We start from the raw sequence: 18,808 nt of genomic DNA, 5'->3' as shown, positions 1-18,808 counted from the left end.
ATAAATAAACAGATCTTCATTATAGAAAAGATATATCTTTAATACTTGTATAAATACTACTCTCGAGTTTTTAGCATTTTTAATGTCTAATTTAAATATCAAAGTATTTACGTAAGAATTTTTTTATATTTTTTGACTATTTTCTTTTTTATAGATTTAGATAACTTGAGGATTACATTTATATTTTTAATTAAATAAATTTATTATTATATTTCTACGACAACAATAACCAAAATATCAGTTGAATTTCAACAAATCTCATCACCCCTCTCACAAAGGCTGCAATCAATGGTTTCTCATCTATGTCCACATATAGAGACCTAGAACTTACAAGAAATATCATGAGAACTCCCAAAATAATTGGTAATTACAAGAAAACCAGAGCCAAATTTACCAGCTCAATAGGTTTCTAGTTGCAACAAAGGTAGCGGTTGAGATTAGCCTAGGTGATCCTATAGTTAAAAACTCCCAAGGATACAGCTACCATTGGATACCATAGTTGCACCGGAACATATCCCACTGCATAAGCTGACCGCCATCTGGGCCGTTCATTCTTCCCTCAGACACGTCGCAGCAGAAAAAAGCCAGCACATTTTGGTAAAGCTTTTTATATATTTCTTTGACAAAAAAAAAAAAGAAAAGAAAAGAAAAGGAAGCTTTCGACAATGGCGGTTTGGATCTTCTGTCATTTCCACCAGAGGGGTATTGAACAGAGTCAATATATATACTCTCCAAGGCTTATCTTTCTCCTGGTTGGACAAGTCTCCGCTATTAGATTTCTTTATTTGTTTCTTCTTCAAAAGCCCAATTTCTCCTCCTCAACCCCTCGAAAATTAGTGTTGATCAGTGGACTCCATTTTCCGGGTCTTGCTCCGATCAAGCAGTCCAGTTCGGTATTCTATTCCAAGTGCAGAAAATGAAGGAAATGTCGCTGGGAGTATTTGTGTTGGTTTGGTTCGTTGTTTGTGGGTGTTGTTTGAGCAAGTTCGTGGTGGAGAAGAACAGCTTGAAGGTGGCTTCGCCGGAGTGGTTGAAAGGGGTTTATGAGAGTTCGATTGGGAATTTTGGGGTTCCCCAATATGGGGGTACCTTGGTGGGCACTGTTGTGTATCCAGAAGCCAATCAGAAGGCCTGCAAGAGCTTCAAGGATGTCGAAATCTATTTCAAATCCAAACCTGGTGGCCTCCCAGTCTTTCTTCTTGCCGACCGTGGAGGTAAAACTTCTGAATTTACTTTGTTTTCGGTTGGTTTTATCAGTTTTCCTTTTTTTTTTTTTGGCTATCAATTATAATTGCTCGCCACTCTCATTTTAAAAAAAAAAGAGAAAAAGAAAGAAAAAAATGCATATACTTTGATGACTTCTTGTGTGTGTGTTAGTTATCTTGGATATTTGATTCAGTGTTAAGTGGTGGTGATATCGGGACACCTAATATTGAGGTTACCGCATCAAATATGTTTAAAAGACACAATTACCTTTGCAAATTTGTATTATGAGTCTTTTAAATCTAGAGGATGCATTTACAAGTCTAGCCTTTTTTTGCCTTCTTTCTTTTCTGCTAGGTTAACACACAAAGCCCCTTACTCTCCATCCTTTAAATCAGGAAAGAGATACATTTTCTGTAAAAGAATAATTTATTATTAATAAACTGTAAACCAAAGCTCGGAAATATTCCTCCTGCTAATTAATGCATGAGAAGTCGTAAACAAGATCTTTTTTGGGTAGTTTGTTAAAATTATCCTTTTATAAAAAATGTATTTTCTTTGTTGATTTGAAAGATGGCGAATAAAGAGGTTTTGTGCTAGAGCAGATGAAAAGTAAATGTATCATCATAATTTGTAGTACACATTTTCAGCATAATCATGTCTTTTAAACATATTTAGTGTGCTAACATCAATATTAAGTGTGTTAATATCACCACCGTTTTTTCTCAGATATCTTTGTACATGTACATATGCTGAACATAAAATCTAAAAAAGTTGATGTCTTTGTAATGTAATTGTTTGGCTATGTGAATCCTTGAAATGAATTGTTCATGAAATCTGAAAAATAAATACATAAAAAAATGAACCGAGAGAGGGAAAGAGACAGAAATACATGATTCAGCCATAATATACACATAGTTCGGCCTACTCTATGGGAGAAATATAGTTGTCCCGTTTCATTCTACCTTAGCTCTATTCAATACAGAGATATAATTGTATTTATCAAACCCTTAAAGACAAAAATAAAATCATCAGTTGTTTTCAACTTTATAACTATCCCCATCAATTAATAAACTCAAATAGATGTGGAATATGTGTATATAGCCTCTTCCATTATGTGTGTGTATATATATCTTCATGATATGTTGTTCACTGCACTGACCTAATGAAGGGGACTTTGTAAACATGTTTGTAATTTTTGAGCGGTCAATGGAGAAAATGACTGGAGGTGCAGCACTTGGCCATGAGCAATTAGTTTTTAGTGGCATAAGGGGGTGTGGAAGTTACCAATTGAAAGTTTGGAGGATGGAAGACAAACTAGAGCAGTTATATGGCTGGAAAACTATTTCAAATGTTTTCAAAATTGATGAAAAATGATTCTAAAAAGGAAGAAAAAGACAAGATTTCAATAATAATGTAGTGGCCAGTGGCCGAAAATGACTGCAAATGATAGCCAGTGAGCTAGTGATCTGTAACACCTGGTGTTGTGAGTGTTAAAGAATAATAAAGCATAAATAGCATGTCGGGTATTTTGAATTGTTTGAATATAGGTTGGAGACCTAATAGAACCCCAATCGGTGCCAGGTAGCATGGCTTAATGCCTAAAGCAGCCCGAAAGCAATCAAATGTGGAAAATTGATCCCGTGTTTGGAAATAAATAAATAAATAGGTAGGAGTGGAGATTTATGAGAATTTCCAAAATTACCCTTGAGGAGAAAAAGGAATAAATGGATCTAAAGGTGCCTTAGGAAGGGGCGATTTAGTAAAATGGATAATATTCCCATTAAGAGTACATTGGTAATATGGAAAATAATTCCACTAAGGGACTTATCCATGTGTGGAATTTTCCTATATTTGCTCTTGAAAATGTGATCATATATGGACAAATTAGAGAATCAATGGATGGCTAGGAGGTCAAGTTTGTGTCTAAAAATGACAATTGGCAAGCTCTTGTCCAAGAGAATAGAAAGAATTATTTAAATCAAAAAGAAAAGGAAATCGGTCATTCATGCATTAATGGGAGTAATGATTATGGTGTATTAAAGAAAATCAAAAGGAAATTGGATATTAGTCTCCATTTAATGCTTTGAAAATATGGAGATTTAATTAAATTGAAATGGTTGAAAATGGTCATTCTTGAAATTAGTCAAGAGTATTAATTTTGAGAAATTATGTTTTATGAGAATGTAAAACTTGATCCAAGGGTGGAGTAAAGATCCAAGAGTTGAGATTGAAGGCTACAAATTGGCATGGATTGCCAAATGTGTTGAGAAATTTCAAGGGAAGAAGTGATGGAGGGTGGAGATTTAATCTCCAAAGAATCAAGGGATGGGATTTAAATTTCCCATGTCACCTGGATTGTGTTTGTTTGAATGGATGAGATTTAATCTCAAAAAGTAAATCTAAAGGCTTGCCTTAAAGCCTTTAATATGGCGTGGATTGTGTTTCTCTTAATGGTGGAGATTTGATCTCCATTTTAATCAAGGGCTAGGATTTAATTTCTCCTTAGCACATGGATTGTGCTAGTAGTGGGATAAAGGCTGATATGTTGTTGTATGTTGTTGTACATGGATTGTGCTAGGTTGGAGGGTTAGGATCTTTTCTCATAAGGCAAGAATTAAGGGCTAGGATTTAGTCTTAGTTTTGTTGTTAATAAGTTTTAATAGAAAATCTCCCAAAAGAAAAGAAAGGAGTAAAAATTTGAGAGATTGGAAGAAGTCTCCCGAGAGTTAGAAAAAATTGGAAAGAAAGAAAGAAAGGCAGGAAGAAGAAAGAAATCAAGGTAAGGATCTCGGAGTTGCAAAAATTTGTATGAAAGGTCTTCCTACTTAAAAGTTTTGATGTTTCTAAGAATCTCTCCCTAGGTGGTGAAAAGGCAAGGAAGTCTCTTTGAAGCCCAAGAATTGGAAGCTTCTAAGAACTCTAAGGTAAGGGATGGCCCCATGGGTAGGTGGTCTTGCATGCATTGTATGTATTTGTTATAAGATCTCATTGTCATTGCAAGTGTACATGCATCTTTGTGTACTAGTGGGACCTTTGGCCATAAGGATAGCTAGAACATTAGGGGCAAATGGTGGTTAATTCCTCAACCGAGGAGGGTTGTGAGGGCAAAGAGAACTGTCAATCTCATGCATGATCTTGGCATTCCATGATTTATTATGCTCATATTCACTTTGCATTGCACCCTTATTGAGCTTTAGCTCATGAGGTTTTTACCTCACATGTAGATGTGTCAAGTCTAAAGGGGAAAGGAATGTTGGATGGTTAAAGCATGAATGATCCATGAGGGTAGCTCCAAGATATTTTGTGTATTGCTAGTATGTGGCTTGTCGAAGCTTGAAACATGGGTTTGTAAATTTTATTTTGATAAACGGTTGTAGAAGGCTTCATGTAAGTTGTAATGCCTTTATTTTTGAATGGGGAAATGTTTCTTGTATGATTGTGTTCTCAGTATTTTTGGTGAAATTTGGGGCTATGGAGCCGAGGGGGAAAAAAAAAAAAAAAGAAGAAAAAGGGGCTGCTGCTGCTGCTCGGCAGGGCGTGCGCGCACGCGGCTGGCGCGGCCCATGTGCAGCAGGCGTTGCTGCCACAGCTGCTACTGCCAGCTGCCCCCGAGTTCTTTTTTATTATTATCATTATTATTATTATTATTATTATTATTATTATTTGCGATTTTTGGCTTCTCCGATGCATTTTCGCTAAATTTTGTTAGCCAAATCCTTGAGTAGAGCGAAGAGAAGGGCGAAGCCTAGTACCCACCTAAGGCGTTTCTCATAGAAACATAACCCATCTCTTCATTAATTGTTTGATGTGTGAATAATCCGGTTGATTTTTCACTTATGGCACCCGGCGGGTGGGAGCAAGTCGTCACAATCCATTGAACATAAGATGTGGGCTAGAACATTCAGCCTGAGATAAACACATGACGCATGCAAATACTGACAAGACACATTTGTGGGCACTGGGAGAAGGCTGGTGGTATACAAGGGCACAAAATAATTTCCAGAACAAGACACCAGTTGAACGTTCAGCTCAACAAAGAGCATGCTTGAGGCTTGTGATGACTAGCTAAGGAGGGCTGTGTGTTCATGGAGAAAGTTGGTGAGTGCATGAGCATGTAGGAGAAGATCATAAAATAAGAATTAATAATAGGATAGGAAAATTGGCTTTGATACCATGAAAAACATAATAAATAGAAAAAAAATAAATTAAGAAAAGGAGAGAGAGAAAAATGACAAATATATACAAAATTAAGCTTATTCATTATATTCAAATTTATAACTCTCTATTAATTATCACTTATTTCTATCATCAATTATCTCTTATCTCTTATTTAATTTAAACTCTAATATATATGGAATATATATATATATTCAGAAAAGGAGAGAGAGAAAAATGACAAATATATACAAAATTAAGCTTATTCATTATATTCAAATTTATAACTCTCTATTAATTATCACTTATTTCTATCATCAATTATCTCTTATCTCTTATTTAATTTAAACTCTAATATATATGGAATATATATATATATTCATATAAATATGCAAAGAATATATATCTTCATATATGTTGGTATATCATGTATGGCTTCTTTATCATATATCTCAACAAAATCAAATGTTTTGATGAATCAAAACATTGGGTTTTATTGAAAAACCTTTCTTTTCTAAATTTTTAAGCAATCAATTCAGATTTCTTAGAGGAATTAATCAGCATGAGTATGGGCTTCAGGTCCCACTTGATCATCCATTTGTCTTGATAGCATATACAGAAAGTTTCCTATTTCTACTTCCAATCCAAAGCCCAAATAAAGGTAAGGGGTTCAAACAGGTAGCTGACAACCAATGTAAAGCTCATTAGATAAAAAAAATGAATTTTTTAGATAAATGAAAAATCATTTGGGGCGTAACCCTTCATAGTGACGTGTTGCACTGCTTGTGTGTAGTGACAAATGACCTAGAATGCTGCACTGGCACTCAAATGTAGTGTCAAATTTGAAAAGGTTCTCCCATTTTCATGGACAAATGCGAGTAAAGAAGCTAATCCAAGTCATAGATTAAGGATATGATCATAGAATATGGGAACTTTGACAAGAAAATCTGTAATCATGGATGTGACAGTTAGGAGAAAAGTTGATATTATATGCCTCCAAGAGACAAGATGGGTTGGAGATAAGGCTAAAATCTTGAGAGAATTTAGATATAAACTTTGGTACTCGGTGAATGATTAGATAAAGAATGGAGCAAGGATTACCATGGATAAGACTTTACAAGAGATAGGGCAGTGGATGTGAAGAGAAAAGGAGATAGAATTATTGCCTCAGAAGTTATTCTAGGAGAAGAAACTATGAATATTGCAAGTACATATCCATTGCCAGTTAGGTTAGGAGAGGAGATAAAGACAATTTTTGGAAAGATTTAGAGGAGTTGGTACTGAGATACCTAGAAGAAAGGAGATCATTATAGGAGGTGATTTCAACGGTCATGTGGGTTGGGAAGAGAATGGGTCTAGAGATGTACAGGGAGGTTATGGATTTTGGAGAAAGAAATAATGAGGGAAAAGCTATTTTGGATTTTGCCACTACATATGAGCTCATCTTAGCCAATACTAGGTTTAAAAACGAGATGGACACTTAATTACATACAGAAATGGTGTATTGACAACCACAATAGACCACTTATGAGACGAGGACTTCCTAGGTTGCAAGGATTGTAAAGTTATAGCAAGAGACTGCTTTACCACTCAACATACACTTTCCGGTCCATATAAAAAAATGGAGAAGAAATATCATAAAATTGAAGTCCAAGAATTAGATGGTGGGATTTAAAGGTGAAAAATAAATCATTTTTGAGGGAAAATTGTGTGACAAAAAAGATTGGACCATAGAAAGGGAGGATAACCAAAAGAGAGAATAAATATTAAGAGAGCAAAAAGGTAGTTAATGAAGCAAAGTAAAAAACTTACAAAAATTTATACTAATGATGGTGCAAAAAATGGAGAATGACATAGATATTATATATATATATATATATATAAACTAGCTAAAGCTAGAGAGAGAAAAACAAGTGATTTAAAACTAGTGAAATGCATAAAAGATGTTGAACAAATGATGAAAAAAGGTGAAATGAACTTATTCAAGTAACAAACAACTTTACTCAATTAATATGAGAGCCTACTTGAGTAATATCAAAATTTATGAGAGCTTACTCGAGTAACAAAGAAAGATTACTCGAGTAAGTTAAAACCTTACTCGAGTAACTAATAAACATTACTCGATTAAAGTTAAAACCTTACTCTCGAGTAAATAATAAATATTACTTGATTAAATGGAAGCCTTGCTTTATTTCTGTGACTATGGGATACAAACACACATAGTGTGACACACACACGATTATACAAAATATCTCCTGAAAAATGGTAACAACTATCTCCTAAACTATAGGAACAGATTTACAGATTTGAATTAGGAATTTTAAATTGCTGGAGTTACCTTTCTTCACACTGGCTTATCTCCTTATCTCCCATCAACCTCGTCCCTTTTAACTTCTCTTATTTCTTTTATTCACTTATTCTTGGCCTTAAGAGAGAAAATCAGGAATTTTATTTTAATATTTCCAACAGATGCAAATCAAAAGTACTAGTACTTGAGGGGGCAATCAAGGAGAGATGGGAGGAGTGTTCTTTGAGGTTATTCAATGAAGGTAGAGAAACAAGTGTTATGTTGGGGCATCTCAGTAACGTTGAAGAAAATACAAATTGCATGTTCTATACACGTATATGTCCAAATGAAATAAAACAAGTATTGAAAAAAGATAAAGGATAGTAAGTAGTTGGACCAAATAAATACCAAGAGAAATATGAAAATGCACAGGAGAAGAGGGCATTTTTTAGTTAACAAAATTATTTAAAGTGATCGTTAAATTGAAAAGAATGTTGGACAAGTGGAGGAAGAGCACGTTAGTGCCAATTTACAAGAAAAAAGTAGATGCTATGAGTTGTGGAAATTATAGATGAATCAAGCTAGCAAGCCATGCTACTCTTTTGAGCAAAGTTTAAGAACATAAACCAAGGTGTTGGAAAACCAATTTGGTTTCTTGCCTAGTAGGTCAACAATGGAAGCTATATATTTGTTGAAGTGGTATGGAGATAAATTCAAAGATTTATATATGGAGTTTATAGGTCTAGAGAAAAGCTTATGATTAAATTCCTAGAGAAGTCTCTTGTAGAGAGTTTGAGAAAAAAAAGAGTCAAAATTTCTTATGTACAAGTTATTAGACATGTATCATGGAGCAGAAACACGTGTTAGAACATATGGGGGAGATACCGAGTCTTTTCTAATTACCATGGGATTACATTAAGAATTTGCATTAAGTCCTTGCCTATTGGCCATAGTAATGGATGAACTCACTAAACATGTCTAGGCAGGGGTGGGCATGTTATTTGTGGATGACCTTGTGTTGGTGGATGAGATAAAATGAGGTGTGATGCTAAGTTTGAGATATGAGGGACACTTTAGAATCAAGACAGCTATAAAACCAAATTTGTTATATGGCATAGAATATCAGGCAATAAAGCATCAACATGTGCAGAATGTGAACGTAACTGAGATGAGGATGCTAAGATGGATGTATAGTCATACAACAAAAGATAACATGTGTAATGAGCTTATCGTAATAAGGTCAGAGTGACTTCTATTGAAGATAAGATGTGTGAGATACAATTCAAATGGTTTGGTCATGTGATAAGAAGACTAATAGAATCACTTTTGTCAAGAGAGTAGAAGAATGAGTATTTAGCAAAAGAGATAGAGGACTAATAAGAAAAACTTAGTGAGGGACACCTAGGTTTAATATTAATTATATAGGCCTTACAGACGATAAGACCATAGATAGAAATGAACAAAATGCTAGAATTCATATAGCTTAAGGCTTGTTGTTTTGTTGTCATTGTTGTTGTCGTTGTCTGCAATATGTACACTAATATGTCCATGTCTTTCTATATAGATTTCTTTTTTGATATATTTTATTAACTTTTTGTGAATTATATCTTGCATGGAACAGTTCTCATGTTATGCATTGCCATTCTAATGTATTTTTCCAATGCAATTGCTTATTTATAAGTTGCTGCCCATCACAGATTGTTACTTCACCTTGAAGGCATGGAATGCACAGAATGCTGGAGCAGCAGCTATTCTAGTGGCAGATCACAGGACTGAACCTTTGATCACCATGGACACCCCAGAAGAGGAGGATGCACTGGCAGATTATTTGAAAGACATTAACATTCCAGCAGCACTTATTAGCAAGGATTTTGGTGATAAAATAAAGAAAGCTTTATCCAGTAATGAGTTGGTTAAAATCAACCTTGATTGGACAGAATCTCTTCTACATCCTGATGAACGGGTTGAGTATGAATTATGGACAGATAGCAATGATGAGTGTGGACCAAAATGTGATAATCATATTGAGTTTCTCAAGAGCTTTAAAGGAGCAGCTCAGATTCTTGAAAAAAACGGGTACACTCAATTTACCCCACACTACATAACTTGGTACTGCCCAGAGGCTCATCGTTTGAGTTTACAGTGCATGTATCAATGCATCAATTATGGAAGGTATTGTGCTCCAGATCCCGAGCAAGACTACCGAACAGGGTATGATGGGAGGGATGTTGTTGTTGAGAATTTACGTCAAGCTTGCCTTTTCAAGGTGGCCAATGAAAGTGGAAAACCTTGGCTTTGGTGGGACTATGTGACTGACTTTGCAATCCGTTGCCCAATGAAGGAGCATAAGTACAACAAGGATTGTGCGAATGAAATTATCAAATCACTTGGTAGGTTATTGATTTATATTTTCAGTATGTTTCAATCTGGAATCATTGTTGTTATTGTTCTATAAGTTTGTGTAAGATGAGGTGAAAAGTGTCTGAAGTATTATGATTTTTCCTCTACATGCACAAAATCTTTATCTTGTCTTTGTTCTCAACAGCACTATATTGTATAAAATTTTTGAACCAGATAGTGATTTTGGAAGATGCTGTCATTTTTTAGCATCTGCTATGATCCTATGTTGCTCTTGTGAAGTTGATTGCAGCATTGTACATTTAAGGAGTCATTGATTGACTTCCTCAAATTGATTTATTCCTTTGCATTTTATAATTTTTTTTTAGCCCAATTGACTAATTTCTCATCACTGAGTCCAAGTGTCCACTTGTTGCATCTGGTTGGGGTTTAACTCGGCTGATTTTGTTGGAAAGAGGATGACATGAATAAGCTGTTTGCATTTACAACAGTATATCATGCCTCAATCCCTCTAGATGGGGGGCTACAAGAATTTTAGCTCACATCCTTTCTATCTGTATCTTCAAGCTGTTTGCATTCCACTTTTTCCTTTTTTCCTGCTGACTTTTTTTTTGGGGGGTGTATGATTAGAGAAGTACCTCCAGATTCTCACTATTGTATATTCTAACGGTAGTTTTTAATGTTTATGATAAATTTTTTCAAGGGATGGATGTCAAGAAGGTAGATGAATGTATTGGAGATACTGACGAAGATGTAGAGAACCCTGTTCTCAAGGCTGAGCAAGAAGCACGGGTAGAAGCCTGAGAGATTGGCTCCTTTGATAATTCTTGTAGCCTCATCAAGTTGATAATTTTGAATTTTTTTTTTTGAAAATCTGGTTTCAGGCTGACAAAGGCCTGCGTGGTGATGTCACTATGTTGCCGACTCTTGTCATAAATAACCGGCAGTATAGAGGTTTTAACAAATTATATTTCATGTTCTCTTATACGTCCTAATTTTATGAACCTACTCTGATCTGCATTTCTGCTTTGTTCTAGGTAAGATGGAGAAGAATCCTGTTCTGAGAGCTATCTGTTCAGGTTTCCAGGAGACAACTGAGCCCCCAATTTGTTTAACTGAAGGTCGTGATTTTTAAGCCCCTTTAATTTCAAAATTCAGCATCTATAGAATTCTTTTGTCCTTTTTGTTCAGGCAATTCAGTGGCCATTTCTCACCCAATTTGTGTAACTGAAGGTCATGATTTTTAAGCTCTTTCAATTTCAAAGTTCAACACCTATAGAATTCTTTCATCCTTCATCCCCTGGCAATTGAATGGGTTTCTCTCACCAATAAAGGTGTTGTTCTAGGTTCAAAAAAAGTGAGAACATAAATGGGCAAAAAGTCCATCTTTTGGTAGGAATACAGAAAATAGTCTTTCTAGACTAGAATTAAAGTTATAACTGGGAATTCTAGGATTATTATTGATAACTAATCTTGTACTCTATACCGGCATGGTCTTTTGATGCATGTTCAACAGAACAACTTGCTTTACTTTTGACTTTTTATGCCCTGCATTAGTTGAGTGAATGCTTAGCCATTGAAATTCAAGATTGCCTCCTCCTCATATTCGATGCGGCTGCTTATATTAAAATTGAATCTGGTTCTTTGGAGATTATTGATTTTGGCAATTAAGCGTAAGCACACAATATATCTATGTATTATGTTTTTTATGGCTGGCACTTATCTTTTCTCATGTATTTTTTTTCTTTTTTTTGTTTGCAGATATAGAAACAAATGAGTGTCTAGTAAACAATGGTGGATGCTGGCAGGATAAAACTGCTAACATCACTGCATGCCGGGTACGTTGTCATTTGTAAGTTGATTCCTTGTGGGGAAAGCTTTTCTTGTCCTTTTGAGTCAAATATGTTGCTTCACTTCCAGTTTCTTCTCTGATATTTGGAAACTTTTTGTAGGATACTTTTAGAGGGAGAGTCTGTGAGTGCCCAGTTGTGCAGGGTGTAAAGTTTGTAGGTGATGGTTATACTCACTGTGAAGGTAAAGTAAACTTCCAGGTTACAGTTCTAAATTCTGTCATGATGCTTGAGATAATGGGATAACAAATCTATATCTAAGAAGATAATCTTCATTAGTTATGGAACTAGTCTATTCTCATGCAAAGATGTCCCTTTTTATCGAATGGAAGTATAGGCATTGGGCTTCAGGAACTTTATCTAGGTGCCTGGTACCATATCTGGCATGATACTTCATGAAGGAATTCTGCTTCTTATGCTACTCTCACTCTAGAAGAATATAGACAAGATTTTTTACAGGACAATATGTTGAAAACTCAAGTAATTGTGAAGTTGCTTTCACTGATTGTGCTTTTATAAACAATCTTAAGCACAAGTCTTAATTTTTCATGCTGTTCTTTTCTGTCCCTTTTTTTAGTTGGGACCCTTTATAGTCTCTTACAGCAGACATGACATTGGTGACATTTGACAATATTCATGGCATAGCAAAGTGTTTAGTATTTTGAGATAAAGTGCTGAGCAAAGGGGGCATCTTATGCTTAAATCCAGTTGTTGAATTTGTACACAAACAAAATGTGTTGAGCAGTTTATGTTTACCTCATTTTGAGCATATTTGGTTTAACAGCTTCAGGTGCTTTACGGTGTGGAGTAAATAATGGGGGCTGTTGGCGGGAGACCCGGGACGGCAGGACCTATTCTGCATGCATTGTATGTGGTTACTTAACCCAGTGCCCTCTGAAACTGTATCTGTCATTCTTATCCGTAGGAGTTGATTCATATCACTGGACTTGCTCAGTAAGAGTGTACTTGATGAACTTTCAGGATGATCATTCAAAAGGTTGCAAGTGTCCGCCAGGGTTCAGGGGTGATGGAGTCAACAAATGTGAAGGTATCGCATTACTGGTTCTTAGTTTTTACTGATTAATGTCAGGAACATTGCTACTTAACAAAGATTATTGAATTAAAGATTATTGGACACGGCAAGCCATCAGAATGAATTAAATATTCATTCTTGCACACTATTTTGCCATTGCCATCTCAATATATGCTAAGATTCTTCCAACATGTCAAGAAAAATAGTAAAAATGCTTCTCTTCAATCTTATTCATCTCTCATGAGAGAATGCTGATTTATACAGACTTCCTTACAAGATTAGGAAGTTGCCAAAGACTAGCTTAGAAAAGTTTTCTAAACCTAGATTAGGAAATATACAACTTTTAGGATACACCAAATTAAGGAAATATATAATAATCTAGATCTAGAAGATACAACCCTAATTTAGGAAATATATACAATCATAATCAATCAATCATTAATCAATCAATCAATACTGATTGAGTCTTGTCCGAGATTGGGAACAAGACCTAATTGCCGACACCAAAAAAACCGTAATTGTCAACACTCTCCCTCAAGAATGGGCGTGAATATCATGCATCCCGATTTTGTTCATCATTCTTTTGAACACAACTGCAGGTAGGCCCTTGGTTAGCATGTTTGCTAACTGATCATGTGATGAAATGTAGGGTGTGCATATTAGTCCACTATCCAATTTTTCCTTTATGAAATGTTTGTCTACTTCAATATGTTTTGTCTGGTTGTGTTGAATTGGATTATGAGCGATACTAATTGTTGACTTGTTATCACAATAGAGCTTCACAGGTGTGGTCCATTCAATCCTGAGATCATTTAGTAAAAAATTTAGCCACAAATTTTTCTTTTATGAAATGTCTGTCTATTTCAACATCCTTTGTTTGGTCATGTTGAACTGATTTATGAGCGATACTGATTGCTAACTTATTATCACAATAGAGCTTCATAGGGGTGGTCCATTCAATCCTGAGATCATTTAGTAAAATTTTTAGCCACAATAACTCACACATACTTAGAGCCATGGATCGAAATTCCGCCTCAGCACTTGACCTAGCAACCACGTTTTGTTTTTTATTTCTCCATGTCACCAAATTCCTCCCAACATGGTACAATAGCTAAAAGTTGATCTTCTATCTACAACATATCCTGCATGGTTAGCGTCTGTATAGGCCTCTAGTGTCATGACTTCTCCTTTCTTGAATAAAAGGCCTTTACTAGGTGCTCCCTTTAGATAGTAAAGTATTCTGTACACAACTTTGAGATGACTTTGTTTTGGGTTGTGCATAAACTGACTGACTACCCCTACAACATAGGCTAGATTTGGCTGAGTATGGGCCAGATATATCAATTTCCCTACTAGCCTCTGATAAGCCCTTTTGTCAACCATATTGTCCTCCAAAGCCTCTCCTAGCTTATGATTCGGGTCAATAGGGGTTTCAAATGCCATTGCAACCTAGCAGTCCAGTTTCATTTAGGAGATCCACTATATATTTTTGCTGGGAAATGAATATGCCTTCTTTTGAATAAGCCACCTCTATTTTCAAAAAATATTTTAATCTCGCCAAATCTTTGATCTCGAATTCCTTCACCAAACACTCACCTTCCTCATTATTAATGACCACCTTCTCGTGGATTGATAGTATTTATAGGCCAGTAGGCTGATCTAATGCATACCTCAAGGCTCAATCCACGTGCTTCTGTTTCCTGTCCTCCAGATATTGACGAATGCAAAGAAAATTTGACCTGCCAATGCCCAGAGTGCAAATGCAAGAATACATGGGGAAGTTATGCGTGCAGCTGCAGCAGCAATCTATTGTACATGCAGGAATATGACACATGCATAAGTGAGTCCAAACACGTCTATCATCTCATGAAATTACCAATATGTCGAACTGTCATTATACAGGTGTTTGGATATGATGATGTAAATTTAAGCTACTAGGTTGTAATTTGTAACAACCTGAATTCCCTGGATAGTACACGTGAAGATCTTTTCTAGTTGCCTTGTTGTCCTTTGCTTGTTTTTGCAGCTAAGTTTTATATTGGGAAAATGCAGGTAACGATGTGAAGACAAAGGTTAGCTGGGGGCTTGTTTGGGTTGTTATTCTCGGCATGGCCTTTGCTGGTTTGGGTGGATATGCCATCTACAAGTACAGAATCCGGGTATGTCTTCTTCCTTCTTCTCTTAACGCTCAATATTACTTCATCCTGCGTTGTGGTCAAATTGGTCTCAATTTTCCCCATTAAAGATGCCCCACACTTCCAGCCCGTGTCACAGACGTATCAGCCACGTACCTTTTTAGGTAGACTCATCATCTGAATTGACACAAGTTGATTGAGGCCGAGTAGGTAGGTTTTGAACTCAAATAGAATAAAGAGTGAGTAAGCGAGAAGAGGGCGAGAACAAGCAAATAGAGATGCCTGGATTTGTCTTCATTATCTCAGTGAACTTGCTCATAGTTACCTCTATTTGCTCCCTCCCTTAAATTGCATCGTTGCGTCGTTTCTCTCTGCCGTCGTATTAACAGTGACTAGAACTCAATTGTTTCAGAGCTACATGGACTCGGAGATTCGGGGTATCATGGCTCAGTACATGCCTTTGGATGATCAAGTGGAGGTGGTCCCTAACCGTGTATCTCAAGCCGGTATATGAGGGGATGGATGGCTCCACTCAAGATCCCGCGGTCACCGTGTATTATTTTTACTGACCAGATGCAGACGGCAGTGTCTTCGATGTATCGGCCTCCTTTGTACCTTGTTGAGATTATAGAGTTGTGTTGTTCTATTTCTTGTATTTGTGTGTAGACACCAAACCGAACCAAACTAAGCTCACATACCGAGATTTAGTGTGAGTTTCTTCCCTTACCCCACGGCCCCCTCTTGTCAAATATAGCTCGAGAATCTGCCCTCCTATATCATACATGCAATAAACCCCAGTCGGCAAATGGTCATTTGTATGCTGTCGCTCCATAATTAAGGTTGTTGCAAGTAAAATTCATGTTCTTCCTCACATTAATTAATTCTTTGGACAGTGGGATTAGTTTTAAGGGCTGATTTGGTCGGTTGAGTTGATTAAAAGTCTACTCCTACTCTCACCACCGTCTAGGTTAAAGTTCACTTATACTCTTTACTTTAGCCGGGTGAGTTCGCCCTTACATTGTTATTTTAAATTTTAATAAGAATTGAGAGTTTGGACTTACTATTATAAAAATTAAAAGTAACAAAAGGGTTGATGGTTTTTTGGTAATTAACTCAAAATTTTATAATGACATTATTGCTTTACAAAAATTGAACTGGCATTTTCTTTTGGTCACGGGGTTTCTAGGTCCTGGGGTCAGGTATTCTCTCTCTCAAGTTTGGAGACAAGATTTGGTAAATCTCATTGTCCTATTGAATTAAAGTAAATATTTTTTTAAAGTGAGGATATACTTAAAAATAGTGAGAAAATTTAAATCTATTACCTTATGTTTAAAATAGAGTCCACATAGGAATGGCAAAGGGGCAAGTCCAAGATGGGGGATGTCGTGTGCAAGAAAAATTCTAAAAAGTCCGACGGGGTTATCGAAAAGGGGTAAAAAGACGATTTTACCCCACGCCTTGCTCTCTCCTTCCCCTTTCATGGATTTGGCCCGCCCTTGCTACTCTTGCCTCCCTTACCATGGCCGCCGCCTTGTCTCCATCGTCTTTCTGTCATCACTGCCTCGCCTCTTCGACAGTTGAGGCAACCGCAGCGACCATGGCAAGGGAGACAAGAGCAGCAGGGCGGGGTAGTGGCCCACTTTGTAAATTTGCAAAGCAGATGAGGGCAAAATCGTCTTTTTACCCTTTTTTGTGAGCCGCTTGATAGGTTCGTCTGACCCTGTAGAACGACTTTGTCTTCAAACTCAAAATGAAAGTCTCAAAACTTATTTTCAAACCCTAATTAAAAAATAAAAAATTAACTTTTAACACTATTTTTACGTATTCAAAGATTTTCATAAGAAATTATCAATAGATCTTAATTGTATGTATATTTTTATCTTAATTCTGTGTTGTTTTTTATTTAAAATGTGTGTTTATATGAATTTTAATTTTTTTTTGTAAGAATCTAGCAAAAGATATTAATTTGAAGATTTGAATGTAAAAAGAAAAAAATATTATAAATTAATTTTATAATATAATATAAAAATTAATATATAATAAATTGGAGGCAGTGGCAGAAATTGATGTTGAAATTGGAGATGGGCATGGCATGCATCTGTGTGTATATATATTAAGATGGGAAGTTCAATTTGGAGAAGGTTTAAGGGGTTGCGTGAATACATATATATATATATATAATAACAATAATAATAATAATATAATAAGAGGTATAATATAATACATAATATTATTAAATTGAAATTTAAGGAGAAGGGATTAGAGGAGGTAGGACATGCGTGTATTATATATATATATAATATTATATTAATAAGGATGGGGAATTGGCACGGAATTGAAGGAGGCGGCAGAGGAAGACTCATTCCCGGATCTGAAGGAAGCCAAGGCGCACAGCAAAGCCGCAACGCCCACACACGTACCAAAGCAAAGAAAGCGGAAGCGAGCTGCAGCAAGGCGTGGCAGGCGCAGACCAATTCGTGCAATCTATATCTGTTTCAGATTTGGGTGGGAAGCTCCTTTTTTATATTTTATTTTTATTTTAATAATATCTAATTAAATTATTTCTATTAGAGTTTAGATGGGTTTTAATCTATGTTACTATTTATTTAATTTCATTCAAAACTCAATTATTATTTGTATGAAAATTTTATATTATTGTACTTAATATTTTAGAAGATTAATCTTTTTTGATAATTTAATAATTTATGTACGGTTGATTAAATGATTGATATAAATTAAATCTATAGGTAATATAAATCACATGATTGATTATGATATCGAGAGATAATTAGTTTATGTGTGGAAATCGATAAAACTTAGTGAGTCAAATCCCCTTTCGAAATTAGAGGTTTCCAAAGAACTTAATGCTTGTTTGTTTTTTTGATATCTGCTTAAAAATTTGATGATAAAATTGAATTAATAAAACATTAATATGACTTGAGAAATTTTATTAATTAATTAAGAAAAATTCACCATCACATGCAAATAATTCTAAAATATTGCAAAGGTATTTTTTTTTATTTTTAATCGAGTTGAATAGATAATTACATAACTCAAATTAAATGAAATCTAAACCCTAATGCATTCATGAATTAGTTTTTCTCATAAATAATTTAGATATTTTATTATTATTCATCCAATTAATTAATTAGTTCAACTTATATTAAATTAAAATTATTTTGGTATTGTGATCTAATTCTTGTGGAATCGACATTCATTTCATTACTATACGTATATTTGATTAGGGTACACTTATTCGAATTAATTATGCATAAATTACACATCGATTATTCCCTAAATCATTCATCCAAATCATGTTAAATGAATTCTAAATTAATTCTAAAACCATCCACAACCTTTTATCTAAATATGTGATTGAGCTAAAATAATTTTAAAATATGAATAACTTGCAACATCTATTTAAATATATCTATAATTAAGATTAAAACATTCGAGTGACAAAATATGTTGTAAAATAATATTTTTATGCATTTTCATCATTAATAAACTTAATAACCTATTTATTTATTAGTTAAAACATAAATAACAACGTAAAATGTTAATATATATATATATATATGTAGGTTTTGATTTGGGTTTGGAAGGGGAGTAATACATCCCAAACCTAATTTTTGCACTTTTAAATTAATCCAATTTCAAATTGAGGGGAAAAGAAGATTTGGTGTCACCGAAATGAGTTGGAACGGAGACATCGCGGCGAGGGGTACAAAATTGGCAACCCAATAAGTCCAAGCGATGTATTTCCTAAAGGCCCTGCCTGCCA

At 35.1% G+C, this 18,808-nt stretch overlaps 1 protein-coding gene across 1 annotated transcript; it reads left to right on the top strand.

Moving 5' to 3' along the window:
* The first annotated feature begins 676 nt into the window (after positions 1–676).
* LOC127789343 (vacuolar-sorting receptor 1-like) lies at positions 677–15,905 on the top strand. Its single transcript, XM_052318306.1, has 12 exons — positions 677–1,214; positions 9,346–10,038; positions 10,710–10,798; positions 10,891–10,960; positions 11,044–11,127; positions 11,768–11,844; positions 11,959–12,040; positions 12,641–12,723; positions 12,838–12,904; positions 14,601–14,729; positions 14,942–15,048; positions 15,437–15,905. The coding sequence occupies exons 1-12, from the start codon at positions 917–919 to the stop codon at positions 15,536–15,538; spliced, it is 1,881 nt and encodes a 626-aa protein (XP_052174266.1). The 5' UTR covers positions 677–916; the 3' UTR covers positions 15,539–15,905.
* The last annotated feature ends 2,903 nt before the right edge of the window (positions 15,906–18,808 follow it).

The sequence above is a fragment of the Diospyros lotus genome, chromosome 13 (assembly GCF_014633365.1).
Source record: "Diospyros lotus cultivar Yz01 chromosome 13, ASM1463336v1, whole genome shotgun sequence".
NCBI lineage: Eukaryota > Viridiplantae > Streptophyta > Magnoliopsida > Ericales > Ebenaceae > Diospyros > Diospyros lotus.
The sequence above is the reverse complement of the archived record's forward strand: the minus strand, read 5'-3'. Positions and strand labels throughout refer to the sequence as shown.

Excerpts from the sequence above, each read along its gene's own strand:
- LOC127789343 (XM_052318306.1), top strand. The coding sequence starts at position 917 with ATGAAGGAAATGTCGCTGGGAGTATTTGTGTTGGTTTGGTTCGTTGTT. Across the intron at positions 12,041-12,640 it reads TGGTTATACTCACTGTGAAG|CTTCAGGTGCTTTACGGTGT; the intron begins GTAAAGTAAACT and ends TTGGTTTAACAG. Across the intron at positions 14,730-14,941 it reads GGAATATGACACATGCATAA|GTAACGATGTGAAGACAAAG; the intron begins GTGAGTCCAAAC and ends GGGAAAATGCAG.